The following is a 17,015-nucleotide window of genomic DNA, read 5'->3' as shown; positions in this document are numbered from 1 at the left end:
TTACAGACCTGCATAAGCCCAAAAGTGTGCTACACGGGACTAGTCTATGAAATATAAATAGAAACACTGCGGACTGTCCTGACATCCACTGCATGAACTTTAACGGTCCAGAAACTGGTGCTGGGTCAGTTAGGTTCCAGTTTTGGGGAGAGGTCAAAGTTCAAGGTTTAGAGTGCGATGCGAGTGCAAGGGTGTTTGAGACAAACAGGCAAGATGCCCCGGTTGATCTGGTGAAACTCCACCAACTGCAGCAGATCTGTGAACAGTGTGACGCCATCGTCCATAGTGTAGTACAGTCTGTCCCCCTGCTCCAGCTACACACACACACACAGAAAAACACACCATGATGAAAATGTCTCATACTTTTCTAGTGCACAGTGAGAAATAAAGACTCACGGGGATGATGAGGTAGTGTTTCGTCTTCAGTCTAAAGCACATGGACAACACAAAGCACTCTATGTGCAGCTGACTGTCACGCATCAAAAACATCCTGCAGAGAACGGAGGAAACCATATAAATACAACCTTACAGCGCAAAAGTACGCAAGCAAAGAAACCTCTTATGATTCTTACCCGTCCACCTGACCCTGCTCCTCCAATAGCCTTTGAGCTTCCTTACGAGACACGCCCCCATGGAACCACGGCTGAACCCGATGTACCGCTGTAGACACACACACACACACAGAAAGATTTTACTAATGAGAGATTCTTCTTTGTTGCTTATATGTTGTGTGATGTGGATGTTGACACGAGACTCACCGGAGAGCTGTGACGCGTGACCGTTTGTGGGTAAACTGTGCCGTAACGCTTCTCTCTTCTGAAGCACAAAAACACACCATTAGGGAAAAATGCAGTGATAGACTACATTCATTTAATTTTCAAGATTTATTGGAATTTAAATCATTAATTTGAATTCCAGCAAGGTTAAATAAATGTAAAATATTACAAGATTTTTTAAACTTTCTATTCTTTAAAGAATCCTTAAAATAATGTGTCAGAGTTTACACAAAAATATGAAGCAGCACAACTGTTTTCAACACTGATAATAATCAGACATTTTTCTTGAGCAGCAAATCATCATATCAGAATGATTTCTGAAGGATCATGTGACACTGAAGACTGGAGTGATGATGCTGAAAATACAGCTTTGATCACAGGAATATATTATATTTTAACATATTTTACAATAGAAAACAGCTATTTTAAATTGTAATAATATTTCACAATATTACTGTTTTTATTGTATTTTTGATCAAATAAATGCAGCCTTGGTGAGCATAAGAGACTTCTTTCATTATGCTCAGTGTATATATAGTACACCGATCAAGCATAACATTATGACCACTGATTATCTCTTCATCACGGCACCTGTTAGTGGGTGGGATGTATTAGGCAGCAAGTGAACATTTTGTCCTCAAGTTGATGTGTTAGAAGCAGGAAAAATGGGCAAGCGTAAGGATTTGAGCGAGTTTGACAAGGGCGACTGGGTCTGAGCATCTCCAAAACTGCAGCTCTTGTGGGGTGTTCCCACTGGGGTCTGCAGTGGTCAGTCTCTATCAAAAGTGCTCCAAGGAAGGAACAGTGGAGAACCGGCCACAGGGTCATGGGCGGCCAAGGCTCATTGATGCACGTGTGGAGCGAAGGCTGGCCCGTGTGGTCCGATCAAACAGACGAGCTACTGGAGCTCAAACTGCAGTCAGGGTGCCCATGCTGACCCCTGTCCACCGCCGAAAGCACCAACAGTGGCACGTGAGCATCAGAACTGGACCACGGAGCAATGGAAGAAGGTGGCCTGGTCTGATGAATCACGCTTTCTTTTACATCACGTGGATGGCCGGGTGTGTGTGCGTCGCTTACCTGGGGAACACATGGCACCAGGTGCACTATGGGAAGAAGGCAAGCCGGCGGAGGCTGTGATGCTTTGGGCAACGTTCTAATGGGAAACCTTGGGTCCTGCCATCCATGTGGATGTTACTTTGACACGTATCACCTACCTAAGCTGTTGCAGACCATGTACAGCCTTTCATGGAAGCGGTATTCCCTGGTGGCTGTGGCTCTTTCAGCAGATAATGCGCCTGACACAAAGCAAAAATGGTTCAGGAATGGTTTGAGGAGCACAACGAGTTTGAGGTGTTGACTTGGCCTCCAAATTCCCCCGATCTCAATCCAATCGAGCATCTGTGGGATCCGCTGAACAAACAAGTCCAATCCATGGAGGCCCCACTTCGCAACTTACAGGACTTAAAGGATCTGCTGCTAACATCTTGGTGCCAGATACCACAGCACACCTTTAGGGGTCTAGTGGAGAAGAGACGTGCACAGGGGGGGGCTTGAGCCCCTGCCCCTTTAATTGAGAAAGTGAAAGTGCCCTTTTTGATCGTACCGCAGTGCCCTCGCCAACGCGATGGCCCATTTCTACCGAGGGGGACACAGAATATATATATAAAAATAGAGAAATCAATGTTAAGTGGTCTCTTAATTTTTCCAGATTTGTATATATATATATATATATATATATATATATATATATATATATATATATATATATATATATATATATATATATATATATATATATATATATATATATATATATATATATATATATATATATATATATATATATATATATATATATATATATATATATATATATATATATATATATATATATGGATATATATATATATATAGTTCAGACTTTGTCACAGGAGAGAAAACTGTGCTCACATGAATATTATGCAAACTCTTGCTTATTATAATTGCATATCAACTGATCTGGGAAGCTTTTGCCTGAACATTACATTAGAGCAGGTGTTCACAGCATGTTTCAGCACTGTTACATGAATTCTGTTTACAAAATTGATTTTCATAGTTTCCCTCGAGCACATACACATACACACCCGCCAGTTGTGTCCTTCCTCCTGCTCTGCATTCTGGGCCTCGTGTGGATTCTGAATCACTCGTCCGCCGCTCTTCCCGGAAAAATCCATGGCAACCATCGACTCATCCCTGTCTGTAAACTGATGATTACACAGTGGAGGAAGACAACACGTGTGATGAAGATTTGAAGGGAAGATCAGTGAATAACTCACACAAAGCTAATTTCAGAATATAGCGCGCGAGTCGTATGCATTACTTTTAGGGCTACTTTTAAGCGTTTTTGGAGATTGAGAGAAGTTTACTGTACCTTGGAGTCTTTGTGAAGTCTGGCGCTGGACTGGGCGAGCTGGTAATTACACTGGAGCTGTTTCCCGTGCTAAAACACACCCACAAATGTCACTTTCATTGCAGGTTACAGATGGAACTATTCCAGTGTGCATTCTTAGCAAGTCTGTGTGTGTTCACTGTTCATGTACCTTAAACAATCTGAAGGCCGTGATCCAGCATGTGCGGCTCTGCTCACTGTCAGCACACATCAGCTTCAAGTCCTGACAGCGAAACCTGTCTTTTGAGGCCTAGCATACATACACACACATTTACATGTTCATTCTACATGAGGACATACCATAGACTTCTTTTGCTGTTATGTAGCTAAATAATCCAAACCCTAATTGAAAACCGTTTTGCGTTTTTTAAAAGCTTAAAGTGCCCCGTTATGCTTTTTCAGACATTACCTTTTATGTAGTGTGTGATTTGACATTTTGCAAATGTAAAAGGTCTGCAAAGTTTCAAAGATCATCCTGCAGATACATGGAGTTATTGTCTCTCAAAATAAAGAAACGATTCTGAATCGACTGAAACGAGTCTTCAGTAATTCCAGTCTAACTTCATGCATGAACCAATGTAGGTTTGTAACAGATTTGCATAAAGAAAGCCTATGGTTTTCATTGGCTGACCGTAAACAATGTCTATTTTGACCCTCAAACACTGTAGTTGTAGCTGAGACGGGAAGAGTTTGGTTTGTGTTGTCGACAGCGCTCCCAAAGCAAATCCACTTCCAAAGGATGAGGAATCACACTGGAATTTATACGGTAAAACCTACACCATCGTTAATGCACTGAGGACTATCCGGAGCTTGAAAAAAGAGCTGATGCTACAATGTATATTGTGAGAATATTAATGTGTTTTTTGACCTTGGATGCATGTAAACCTGTTGTAGGAGACGCCAAAACAAAATTAGGACCTTTAAAATACCATAATTGGGGCATTTTAAACAAATTTCTTTATTTATAAAAGTGGTTTAGCATGAATTAATAAATTAATAAATTAATTTAATGAATTTCCTAAAACTAAAACTATTAAATATAATTTACGTTAATTGAAACAAAGCTGAAATAAAATATAGATCTAATATAATATAAAATATTGCATCTAATATAATATATTAGATGAAAAACATACACAAAAAAACTAAATAAAATAAAATAAGCTTTAAGTTAAAATACTAAAAATCCTAAAAATAATAAAAGATAAAAATCTAATAAAATTATTTAAAGCTAAAAAAACGAATACATTTTTTTAAAATATAAAATGACAAAAACTTGATATGAATAAACACTCTAATACTATAGATGATTCTCTGTTCCTGTTGCTTACTTTAATGCAGAAGACGTGCGCTCCTGGTGCCCCGTAAAGTTTACGGCCATTGAAGACTGTAAACACATCCAGATCTTCCAGATCTCCGACAAACTGCAGGTGTCGAGGTTCCTGCAAACATACATATGCATCCAAATGTTATATGCATGTTTATGTGTGTATATACTGAAGTAAATTTTCAAACGGAGCACTGTGTTTGTGTACGGCACCTTTGATTGTCCTTTGTTGGAGCAGTACAGTCCAGACCGTCGTAAAACGAAATAGAGTTTCTTCCAGGATTTTTTCCCACCCTCTCTCACGTGGAGAAAGCCTTGAATCTCTGGACAGGAACCACTCTTCACCAAATTCTTCAAGAGAGACAGACATTTACTGGTTTTATGGAGGCAATAAAAAAAGCCATTTGTCGTTTTTAAAAGCTCTAGATCGTCATACCTGCACCAGCTCTGATGATGTTGTGCCTTTAGTGACATCAGTGCAATCAGAGATCATGTGCTCTGGCAAAAATAACTGCATAACAGGGGGAGAGAAACAAACACTTTTCAAAATGTCTACATTTTACAATCTTCACTCTGAAATATGTCACAATGTAGAAGATGGATTGTGATTGTATGTTCATTAAAATGGCATCATTCTAAAAGTTGAGTATTTTTAGACGAAGAAGAGGCTTCATACCACAGGTTTTTTGAAGAACTCGTACTTGGCGTAGTTTTTGCGGAAGATCAGCTTAGTGTCGCTCTCTACAGGCCAGGAGGACTGCACCTGCACCACAAGCTCATGGTCTTCCAGACAGCGCTCTGAAAAAACATTCACACAATGAAAGCTCCTACACACTCACAATAACACACAGCACTTATTTATGTCCATCAGTCACCTACAGCCCTTAAACAAGATAGTAAATAAACACGGACATAATTAAAGCTTTTAGTGTGAAGAAACAAATGGTTAATTTTTCAAATGAATCAATACATTTCTTAAATTGAATTAAAGCTAATTTAATTGAATTAAAACTAATTAACTATATATATATAAAAAGAAACAAATGGTTATTTTTTAATGAATACATTTCTTGAATTAAATTAAATTCAAATAAATTAAATTAAAAAGTATATAAATTATTAAGAAATGGTTCATTTTTAAAATTACATTATATTCAAACAAATTTTATAAAATATTAAGAAATGGTTAATTTTCCAAATGAATCAATACATTTCTTAAATTAAACTAACTTCAAACTAATTACATTCAATTAAAACTAATTTTATAAATTATTAAGAAATAAATGTTTTTTTTTAATTAATCGATACATTTCTGAAATAAATTGAAATTTAAACAAACAAATTTTATAAAATGTTTAGAAACAAATGGTTATTATTTGGTTATTAATGGTTATTAGTCAATATATTTCTTAAATTAAATTCAAACTAATTAAATTAAAAAAACTAATAAAATTAAGGAAAAAATATTCTTAAAATCATCAATACATTTTAATTTATCTAATTTAATTAAATTACAAAAAGTACATAAAATATTAAAAAATTAACTTTATTTTTTTTAAATTAGTCAATACTTTTCTTAAATTAAATTCCAACTAATTTTATAAAATTTTAATTTACAAATGGTGTCAATACATTCAATACATTTCTTAATTTCTTGATTTAGATTCAAATAAATTAAATAAAAAAATCTTTAAATTATTATTATTAAAGAAAATTATTATTACATTTTAAAATATTATTTAAAGTCTCTGGGTTTTGAAAAAAAAAAACCTAAAATCCACTAAACATTTTTGTGGATCTGATATTATAATTATTAAATTAAACTAATTATGACTAGTTTATTATTAAACTAATTTTTACCAATTAAACTGTCATACATAAACACCATCACAAAATGCAATTTCTGAAACCAAAGGTTCATCCAACCCAACACCTGTCAAAAGCATAACTAAAGCAATTATAAAAGCCTGTATAACACGTTGGTTGGGTTCATTTCAGTGCCATTTTCCACATAACAGCCCGTGGCCAGATTTCTCTCAGCAAAGAATCAGTCAATTTAAAAGCACAATTAGACTAGTCAGCTTTTTATGGACTTCAGAAACAAACAAGCTGGCATTTGAGATGGCATTTAGTGGATTTTGTCCAAACAATGAGCCATGAATGTGCAATGGGTGAATGTTGATTTATCAAAAGCTAAACACTAGAAGGTCACTTGTTCTGCAGTGAAAAATCAAGTGCATGCAAACAACGAACTGCATGCAAAGCAGCAACCCACTGTGTTTTACAATTCAAAAATTTGTAGGTGAATTATGCAATTTTACATTGCATTATGAAAGTATTTGTGTGATGGAATTATGGAAGATGACACTCTCAGGAGGGTAGTGGAAGTGTATCAGTGTGTCTTACCCAGGCCCAGAGCAGAATGATGTTCTATGAGGGCCCAGCTCTCCTCGTCCGTACAGTGGGCGCTCTGCGCGAGCATATGACAAACATCATGTGCTGTCGTCCCAGACGACACCAAGACGGAACGACTGTGTGAGGCGTCCCCAAAAACACGAACCACCTACGAATACACATACACAAGAACCTGATCATTAATCTGTCAGGAACTAAGATGCATCTGACATTCCATGTCTCAATTTGTTTAAGGTCATGAACTTTTTTGAGCGCCAAAGTATGTGATTGTGTTGTGTATTTTTAATGACACGTCTATGAACTCAATGATGTGTTGTTGTGTATGCATGCTTGTTTTTCCCCAGAGGATGGCGTGTCATTGCGCCTGTCACCTATTATAATTACTGCCACGGGCAACTGCCTGTCATTTGTGTCGCCCATTAAACCATCACTCCACGCTTACATGTGTGCTGCTGTCAGAGCCCAGAGATCCGGTCAGCACCGGGGAGTGCGTCGGACTGCAGAGCTCCGGAAACGGATTGGGAATCAAAGGTGCAGATGAGGCTCGAAATTCCCCATTTGATGGGACGCTAGAATCACAAGACCAGGGAGAATAATAATTAGAAAGCATCACGAACATGTCAACACATTTTATTTCCGTAACGACATGCATACCACTGAAACGGGACTTTCAACAAGAGGAAATGTAAAGCAGTACATTTGCTAAAATTGCTCAAAAAATGTAAAAAAAAAATCATAACAGGCATGCATGTCATCTTGCTTTCATGACGACTTCAAATTTAACTTGGAACGCTTATAAACTATTACAAAAGTTTAAAATAAAAACATTATTTATATTAAATGAAACTATTTGTGTAAAAAATAAATTCAATCAACAGAACAACATAAAATCAACCTGGAACTGTTTGAAACTGTTTAGGCTCTATTTCTACAGAATTAAATTTGCTGGTAATTTTATTTAGTTTAATTAGGGTCAATAAAGTCATTATTGATTTCATGTTGACTTTAAATTTAACTTGGAACTGCTTATACATTATTGTAATAGTTTAAAATAAAATAAAATAAAACAAAACCACAATAAGGCCAGTAATGCGTACTAAAACATTAGATCTTAAAGGGATAGTTCATCCAAAAATGAAAATTAGCCCATGATTTACTCACCCTCAGGTCATCCGAGGTGTATATGACATTCTTCTTTCAGACGTTATATTAAAAATGTTCTGGCTAATCCAAGCGTTATAATAGCAGTAATAGTTGCTCTGTTTTTGAAGTCCATAAAAAAATGCATCTGTCCGTCAAATAACTGCTCCACGCGGCTCCGGGGGGTTAATAAAGGCCTTCTGAAGCGAATCGATGCATTTGTTGTTTTTTCTATGGCTCTGCATCAGCCGTCCCCGCGCCATCACTTCCGGCGAATAAGGTCAAAATACATGCAAAATACCGGCGCGATCATAGATGTATACATAGATTCCTCATTAGTGCCTGCGTGGATCGGTCGAATGAGGCATCTACGTATATATATCTTTGATCCTGCTAGTATTTTGACCTTATTCGTCGGAAGTTATGGCGCTGGGAATACTAGATGACATTCGTCTGATAAGAGGTAAAAAAATAACATAAATACTGTTCGGTTTCTCACAGAAAGCGATCATTTCGTGTCTTAAAACATCAATGTGTCCCCACGAGCCGCATGGTTTAATAAAGATTCGTATGTCTATGTGTTTTTACTCTCATTGCTTTCATACTCTAAAATATCCCCATTGACATGCATTATACGACTATCACACTGCAACGGTTGGAGTTAAAAATCTTCATTTGTGTTCTACTGAAGAAACAAAGACACCTACATCTTGGATGCCCTGGGGGTAAGCAGATAAACATAAAAAAATTGTTTTTGGGTGAACTATCCCTTTAACTTTAAATTCAACTTGGAATGGTTTACAAACAATTGCTATAGTATATTTAGGCTATTTATTTTATAGTCTATTTAGTTAAAAAAATTGTTTTAAAGCTGCACTATGTAACTTTTCCGTCTGCTAGAGGTCGCCTGTTCAAAACAAAGGCGTAGTTTGATGACGCCACGTTTGAGCTCAGAATCCTGGGACATGTGGTCTTCACCTCACAGCCGGTGGGAAAAGAATCGGGATAGGACTCGGGCAGAAATCATGTTCATGGATGCGATTATTGACGTTACTGTAGTTTGAAGCAGAAGCAGGACCGAGTGTTGTGGAGCTGAGCAAGGCCGCTGGAGCGATTGTTAATGAGAAGAGCGGCTGGACTTTTATTATGACAGTCTTCGGCAGGACTTTTATTATGACACATTTCAGCTTTTCCGGTCATGAATATGAGGTAACGCAGCTCTGTTTATCATATTAGACACATCTGAGTGTGTTGAAAATAATGTTATGACGTTACTCTGTGTGTTTTCTCGGCGGCTGCTATGACACTTGTTCACACTGCAGTGAGAGTAAAGCGTTTCTGCAGAATAAAACTGGAAACCGAGAGTAACGCAGATATGACGCCATCGACAGGCGACTCCCTCACACGTCCCGGTTCCTTGGTTAAAATAGCAATTTCTCACGATTTACAAATAGATGGAAACATTTGGGATATTTGTAAGTACTCAACTGAATTTGTAAGTACTCAACTGAACAAAATATATAACACTGGCCCAGTGGTTTTTGGATATTTTACTGAAAAATGTTTACATAGTGCACCTTTAATTAATATTGAATAAAATAAATTATATGAAAAAGTAATTTATATTTAATAAAATAAAATGATTTATGTAAAATATATAATTAAAAAAAAATTATTATATCATTGCCATTTTTTATTTATTTTTTAATGTAGGTCAGTTTGTATTTTAAGCAAATTTTCCACCACAGCCAAAGAATACAATAAGCTCCAAGTGCCACGAGTACCTGTGGGTGTTTCTCATGGTCAGAGGGATCGATCGGGGCGTTGACATCTGAAGGTTTTGGGATGATGGAGAACATTTCACAGACACCGAATCTCTTCTGGACATCGTCTCAACCTTTGACCTCCTAAACACTTCCACCTCTGGCCTACAGCCTTCCACCTCCATCACTGCAGAGAGAAAGACACAACAAACAGAAGTGAAAAATGACTACAGGTGTGATTCATACACTCGACTATTGCTACTCTACACCAACCACGTGTCAAGACTCGCGACAACATTCAAAATTTGTTTTCCTAAGTACAGACGAAGTTTCCCTTCCCAAAATAGATCTTTACTCAACGCGACAGAACCTGATTTTCAGCCAAGAACAATAAGAGACCAATGACGTGTGCCGAATCTGTGTAAGAGAGTGTTTAAGTCACACCTTTCACAATTGTTTGTTATCCATCTTTTATTCACTGTTGCTAAAGGAGACAGAATTGTTGACTGTGTCTGATCACACAGGAACTTGTGAACCAGGAAGCTGGCAGTGAAATTCAACCATTCACCTCTTAAACCAGCACACACTCCACAATAAACAAATGCTTGTCAACACTTCTCCGCAAGTCTGTTTGTTAAAGCACAAAGTGCTCTGATGTAGAAAATCAACATGTTCTAATATTCATGCAACTACACAAAGAAATCACACACAATTGCTTTCTTTTCTGTCTCGAACACACTCAAACACTGTCTTGCACCTGTCAAATTAAAAGGGTGATGTCACTCTCGGGCAAATAAAGCTCCATTGTCCACGAACAAGGCTGCGGGCTCTACTTACATCATATGACAAAGAAGGTAAACCACACAGACCCCGTTTCATGCTCAAAGAGAAAAGAGCATTTGTGGATTTCTCTTAAACGTGCATCTTCAGAGAGGTTGCGTGTTGAACAAAGTCAAAGTGGCGCACAAACAAACACGTTGGAGAAATGAAAGTAAGGGCAAGCCGTTATGCATCTGTTGCTCCGTCCTTTGCATGACGCGCTGCCACACACAACTCTGGTTTATTCTGCTTTGAACTGTTGTTTTGTCCCCTAAACGAGGCTATAGTAGGACTATAATATAGTGTAATATATAGCATTGCTCAAACAATGAAATACTACTCGTAACACTTTATTTTACATTATCAGTGTTATGTTACATGTACTTACCATAGTAATAACAGTAAATTATGCATAATTACATGCAACTAACCCTCAACCAAACCCTAATCCTACCCTAACCCTATAGTAAGTACATGTAGTTAATCAATATTACTCAGTACTTAAATATATAATTACACTGTAACAATGACACTGTACAGTAAAGTGTAACCCTATACTCTTACTACTCAATAAAGCAGTTATTCCGTTTAACATCCCAGAAACAAACAATACTCAATATTCTAGAGCAGTTTCCCCCAACTTTTTCTTTCTCTTTAACTTACAGTAGCGCCCAAAAGAAAAATGGACATCTTCAACCTTTATTCAAATCATTCAAAATGTATATGCAGTCATTTATATGAATTAACATAATTTTGGGCCAGGCTGTCATACAAAGAAATTATGAACACTCTAAAAAATGCTGGGTTGTTTTAACCCAAACTTGGGTCAAATATGGACATACCCAACCGTTGGGTTGAAAAATGTTATTAAAAATTTAACCCAGCGACTGGGTTTATCCATATTTGAAAAAAATCATACATTTACTATAACGTAAACAGTTATTAATATTTCATAGATTCTTGCTGGGTTGTTTCAACCCAAATTTGGGTCAAATATGGACAAACCCAAACGTTGGGTTAAAAAATGTAATAAAAAAATTTGACCCAACGGCTGGGTTTGTCCATATTTGAAAAGAAGCATACATTTACTATAACGTAAAAAGTTATTAATATTTCATAGATTTTTGCTGGGTTGTTTCAACCCAAAGTTGGGTAAAATATGGACAAACCCAAAAGTTGGGTTAAAAAATGTAATTTAAAAATTTAACCAACGGCTGGGTTTATTCATATTTGAAAAAAACATACATTTACTACAACGTAAACAGTTATTAATATTTCATAGGTTCTTGCTAAAACCTTTTAGCTGTGGTTTAAATTTGTCAGATAAATACCGTAACCAAGTTTAGAGTTTTGTTAATCCCTCATATTTACAATATTTCCCTCATATTTTGATGGTTTCATCAAACTTAAAAACAAATCCCCAAACCAATCCTCTCAGGATATTATTCAACATTATCATTAATATTAGGCTATTAAACTCACTAATATTAATCTTTAGAAAATACCTATTAGCACTATATTATGTCATAAACTCATGTGAACAAATTGCACACACTGTATCTTTTTTTTTATTTAAGTAATCATTAAAAATAATGACATTGATGACAATGAGTAATTTGAACCTGTTCTGTGTTTCCTTTATTCTTTCCACTGTACAGTCAATGGTCAAAAACAGTAGTTTTTGTGAACATTTATGAAATTCGCACTAAATAAAAAATACCATGTTATTCCCATGCACCCTGGAGTACCGTATTACGTAAATTGGACCAGATTTTGGCATTGAAATGACAGTGATATCATGGTAGGATTATACCGTTTTTTTCTGTTATAATACGTGAAGCGTATTAGGCTATATCAGTTGTGTAATCAGCACTCATGAAGCAAATCATATTTCTTCTCACTAAACTTTTAATATACAATTAGGACATCACGTATTTATGAACAGCTCAGTGTCGCAGTTTAGATCAGAGATTTGTACGGTTAACAGTTTCTGTTTTGATGTTGACATGCAGAGCCACTGAGTTAAAGTCATACAGTGTAATAAAAACAGTGTAAAAGACTCACCTACATGTACACTGTCGACTTGTTGTTGAACTCTGGTATCGGTAAAGTGCGACACACGCAGGGGTTAGTGTGTGTAGAGCGTGTCATCCAGTCCAGCCGGCATGAGTAACATCCTCTTTACTCCAGTCGAGTTTCGTTTGAAAACACCTCACCTCGCTCGTGGGCGGAGCTCGTGAATGCACAGCTGCAGGAAGGGCAGGTAAAGTTCATGCCTACGCTTAACAGACAGACAGGTAAGTGATGAGGTCATGCTGGTCTTTCTACTACTCATGTGTAACTTGATTCTGCCATGTCCTTTTAGATTTTAAAAAAAGAGATAGGAGACGACAGTTCCAGAATGTCGTCGCATTAACAGTAGGCTATGCATTACAATCCGCGGAATTAGTAATTTGGTAGTTTGTTTTTGTATTTCTATGGGTCTTATTTTGCTCCTGATCTTCTAATAGTGCTAACAACTTGTACAAAATACACGTTCTTGGAAGATAATTATAATTCTTGTAATCAAGTTTTTGTACCCGAACTCTAATATAGCCTAAATAACACCAACTTTGCTGTTGATGGCAAACTTTGTAGAATATATAGGCCTAATTCCATATAATAACTCATAAACTGTTACAGAATGTTTAAATTACTTTTGATATAATTCTTATTACTATTTAGGCTTTATCCTCCGTGTCATAATGTAAAATACTACAAATATTCGACTTAATTTTATTTTGACAGTTTTGTAGATTAATTGAATAACTGATAACAGAAAAATCTGAATCCCAGTAAAAGATAATCATCTGAAAGGAATTTTTTATATCATAATAGAAATCACTCAACTAACCTAGAGGTTTTAATGAAAGTGAAGATGCCTGAAATGTACATCTAATTCATGAAAATATTAAATAATAGACCTGTTAATTACAATAAGTATTAGGCTACATTTAAAAACAATAACACCAGTAACAGCATGCCACTTGGAGCCTTCTGTGTCAAATATGGCTGGGTCATCTTACCCCTAGAGTCTTGTATCTTTTTTCTTCAAAATAAAAGCTATTACATTTACTCCACAAAGCCAAAAAACATTGTGTCCACAAATCCTTCATTAACAAATAGACACAAAAACTTTATTCAACATAATACAATGTCATATATCACTATTTTCGATAGACACAAAATTAGATCAAAACAGACTAGTCAAGCACCAATGCCACCCCACCCCATTGCCCCTTATTTTGTTTTGGGCCACTGCCCCTCAAAATGTCTGTGCACGGCCCTGTGACAGGGGCTAGTCAGTGATTTTATTGCCGTCCGAATCCAGAATGTCAGTGTTTTTCTCCCACCACCCGCCTAAAAACACCAAGGTGGTGTGGTAATTCAATTGCCGTCCGAATCCACATCTCTGAGTTGTCAAGAATGGGTGCGTCTCAATCAGCTCCTGGTTCAGTAGTCAGGGCACTGATCAGGACATAAGTCAATGGGCTGACTCCCTGATCAGTGGCCCGCGGGTCTTGATTCAGTATCAATTCATATGTATTGCCTACTGTACATATAAGGAAAATAAATATGCCTTAGCACTATTTTAAACGTATTTTGGGTTAAATTATAGGCTATGTGCTCGGATTCATTAATATTCACTTGTTTGTGCATATAAGTATCATTAAAAAATATTAGAATCTAAGTTATTAACGTTTTAAAATGTCACATTTAAAGAAATCAAGGGTTTGATCATATCTAAATATGTATTAAAAATAAGTAAGCAGTTATGATCTGCAATACTTTTTTGAGCAACTAGATTAGACATGTATATTGATTAAAGAGCCATACAGGCACCTGGTGGATAATGGCTTTACAAATGAAAATGATTATTTTGTCTAGCCACAAAATAACTCTAATTTGCCTCTTTGAATTCTCTATTTTAACCTTAATTACTATTCTAATTGTAATATAAATAATACTTTAAGTGGTGATTAATTAACAAAGATTATTGCACAAATAGTAGGCTATTTAGTACCAAAAGATCTTCTCAAAATATTCAATAAATATTATTGAACTAAAATATAGAACATTTATTTAATTGAAAAATAGTTAAGGTGTATGGTCACATTTGACCATCAATATGTATGAGTGTGAGCAAATTAGGGAAACCTGAGGGCTAAATACAAGAAAAACATTAACATTAATGTTAACAATGTTGCATCTCCATCACTCTCCATAATAAAATGATACAGTAAATATGGTTGACGTAATAATCAATGCAAACTATGCTGTACTGTTTACCAAAACTTGCTGCAAACACCTGTCTAGTGAAGCTGTTGTGTATCCACTTAAGCCATTCAAATGTATTGACACAGCGCTAGAAGTATTGAGAGCTCCATGAAAGCGTGTGTGTCTCACGCCAAATGCGTGACAGTTGTCATGCAACCCTATCACTGAAAATGTACTGTTTATCCTGTTTGAGCACTGCAGAGCACCGTACGGTGGATGCATTTTAAAGATCTAGGGGGCTGTGTCCGAATGGATTGAAATGTGTAAATCTTGAAGCCGCAATTTGTTTTTCGATTCATTATTTTTCCCCCCCTGCAAATAAGAAAATTTTATTTAAATGAAAAAATAAATGTAAAATTTTTTGTTTTATCGTAAATACATTCTTACCTGTAAATCTGTACATCATGGGCTCTTTGTAAATATATCATAGGGCAATGAATCTATCCGTTATACATAAAAATGTACCATGGTAACCATATTTTCCAGCAAAATACCATCCTACTACAGCTATTACTATTAATTTAATACAGGATCTCCTTTAAACAATTTAAGAAGTCTTTAAAATCTGCCTATCCATTTAGACGATTGATACCATGCACAATTTTAATATTTTACTTTATTTTGATGGAAACCAACTATTTTTTAACATTAATAACATGCAAATGCAAATCAGCATATTAGAATGATTTCTGGAATAACAATGCTGAAAATTCAGCTTCACATCACAAAAATGTTTTTTAATATATTCAAATAGAAAACAGTTGTTTGTTGAATTGTAATATTTCACAATATTCTCCTGGGACCCAGAATTTTTTTTTTTTTCATGTCATTACATTGTTTAGAGCATAAGAAACAAATAAAAAAAAAAATAAAAAAAACATTTTTGAAAAATTATATTTTATTCATATGTTATATGTCCTCTTTAGTTGACACCAGGACTCGGTTGTTTAAAAAAATAAAATGACATGAAATTGCATGTATTGGCAAAAACAATGGGATTTATTTTAAAAACACCAATCAATTTTTAGGTTTCAGTTTTTTTTTTTAAACAAACTTTGTTTAAAGATTATTCTGAACTATGTTATGAAAGATAAAATGAAATGCATTGATATAACATTTTACTTTATGCAATATGTGGGTAAAATGGCCATACTTAGATCTTCCCATTCAATACAATGTATCTATACACTGCATCTAATTTGCATATTAATGTGTTCTTAGTGTAATACTGGGAGTAATAATTGGCAACATTTTCATAATAATATCTAATATTTCACAGGAATATTGATATGTAATTTCTTTCCCTATTCACTTATGTCTCCAGAATGCCTGACAAACATGATTTAAGTCCTGGTGTCGACTACAGTGGACATTTATGAAATCAATGCCCTGTTTTGTAACAGAAAGTCATATTTTGATTAGAAACGCATAACATTTTCCTGAGATGTTGATCTATAACAAACATTTAGAAAATTAATCAGATTTAAATTATAAATAAAAAATATTATCATATTTCCATAAGAATGCTAAACATTAATGTAACAAGTTGTTGTCCTGGTGAAACCTCCAAACATTTGGTATCTCTGCAAAGCGCCGAATGTGCTCTGTATGTATGATGTCAGAGAAATTCACAAAAATATAATGTCCACTACAGTGGACGAAAGTCTCTTCCTGGGTCCCAGGAGGATATTACTGTTTTTCTGATCAAATTTGTGGTGGGCGTAAGAAAATTCTTCCAAAAACATAAATCTTAGACTCAATTTTAAACTACAAACTTAATTTCTTTCAAATAAAGTACAAATCTTACTGACCCCTAACTTTTGAATGGTAGTGTACCTTGCCATATATTTGAATTTCACTAAATACATTTTAATGTTGGAGGAACAATTAAACATTTAGCTAACCTTTAGCTTTGTTTGTAGTTAGCTTATATAAAGATTAAATCGATTAATGGCCACCATTTTTGAAGAATTTAGAAGAAACCTCTGACCTACAATACACAATTCAAGCAACCATTTCATTTGATC

At 35.5% G+C, this 17,015-nt stretch overlaps 1 protein-coding gene across 2 annotated transcripts in view; it reads right to left on the bottom strand.

Annotated features, from left to right (window-relative positions):
• The window catches only part of grb7 (growth factor receptor bound protein 7), a 13,365-nt gene extending 506 nt beyond the window's left edge, over window positions 1-12,859 (bottom strand). Inside the window, exons 1-15 of one of the 2 annotated variants that reach the window (XM_079805839.1) lie at window positions 12,736-12,859; window positions 9,874-10,039; window positions 7,392-7,518; window positions 6,941-7,097; window positions 5,211-5,332; window positions 4,971-5,045; window positions 4,748-4,885; window positions 4,539-4,649; window positions 3,359-3,457; window positions 3,190-3,258; window positions 2,903-3,022; window positions 759-816; window positions 573-660; window positions 397-490; window positions 1-314 (exon numbers count right to left, since the gene is read on the bottom strand). The exon at window positions 1-314 is cut by the window's left edge and continues 506 nt beyond it. In XM_079805839.1, coding sequence (XP_079661965.1) covers window positions 168-314; window positions 397-490; window positions 573-660; window positions 759-816; window positions 2,903-3,022; window positions 3,190-3,258; window positions 3,359-3,457; window positions 4,539-4,649; window positions 4,748-4,885; window positions 4,971-5,045; window positions 5,211-5,332; window positions 6,941-7,097; window positions 7,392-7,518; window positions 9,874-10,037 — 1,569 coding nt within the window. In that variant the 5' untranslated portion in view covers window positions 10,038-10,039; window positions 12,736-12,859 and the 3' untranslated portion in view covers window positions 1-167. The remainder of the gene's footprint in view (window positions 315-396; window positions 491-572; window positions 661-758; window positions 817-2,902; window positions 3,023-3,189; window positions 3,259-3,358; window positions 3,458-4,538; window positions 4,650-4,747; window positions 4,886-4,970; window positions 5,046-5,210; window positions 5,333-6,940; window positions 7,098-7,391; window positions 7,519-9,873; window positions 10,040-12,735) is intronic. The other variant, XM_079805840.1, reaches the window with a different exon arrangement.
• Window positions 12,860-17,015: the final 4,156 nt, after the last annotated feature.

The sequence above is a fragment of the Gobio gobio genome (assembly GCF_949357685.1).
Source record: "Gobio gobio genome assembly, chromosome: 23".
Classification (NCBI taxonomy): domain Eukaryota; kingdom Metazoa; phylum Chordata; class Actinopteri; order Cypriniformes; family Gobionidae; genus Gobio; species Gobio gobio.
This window is presented reverse-complemented; position numbering and strand designations above follow the sequence as displayed.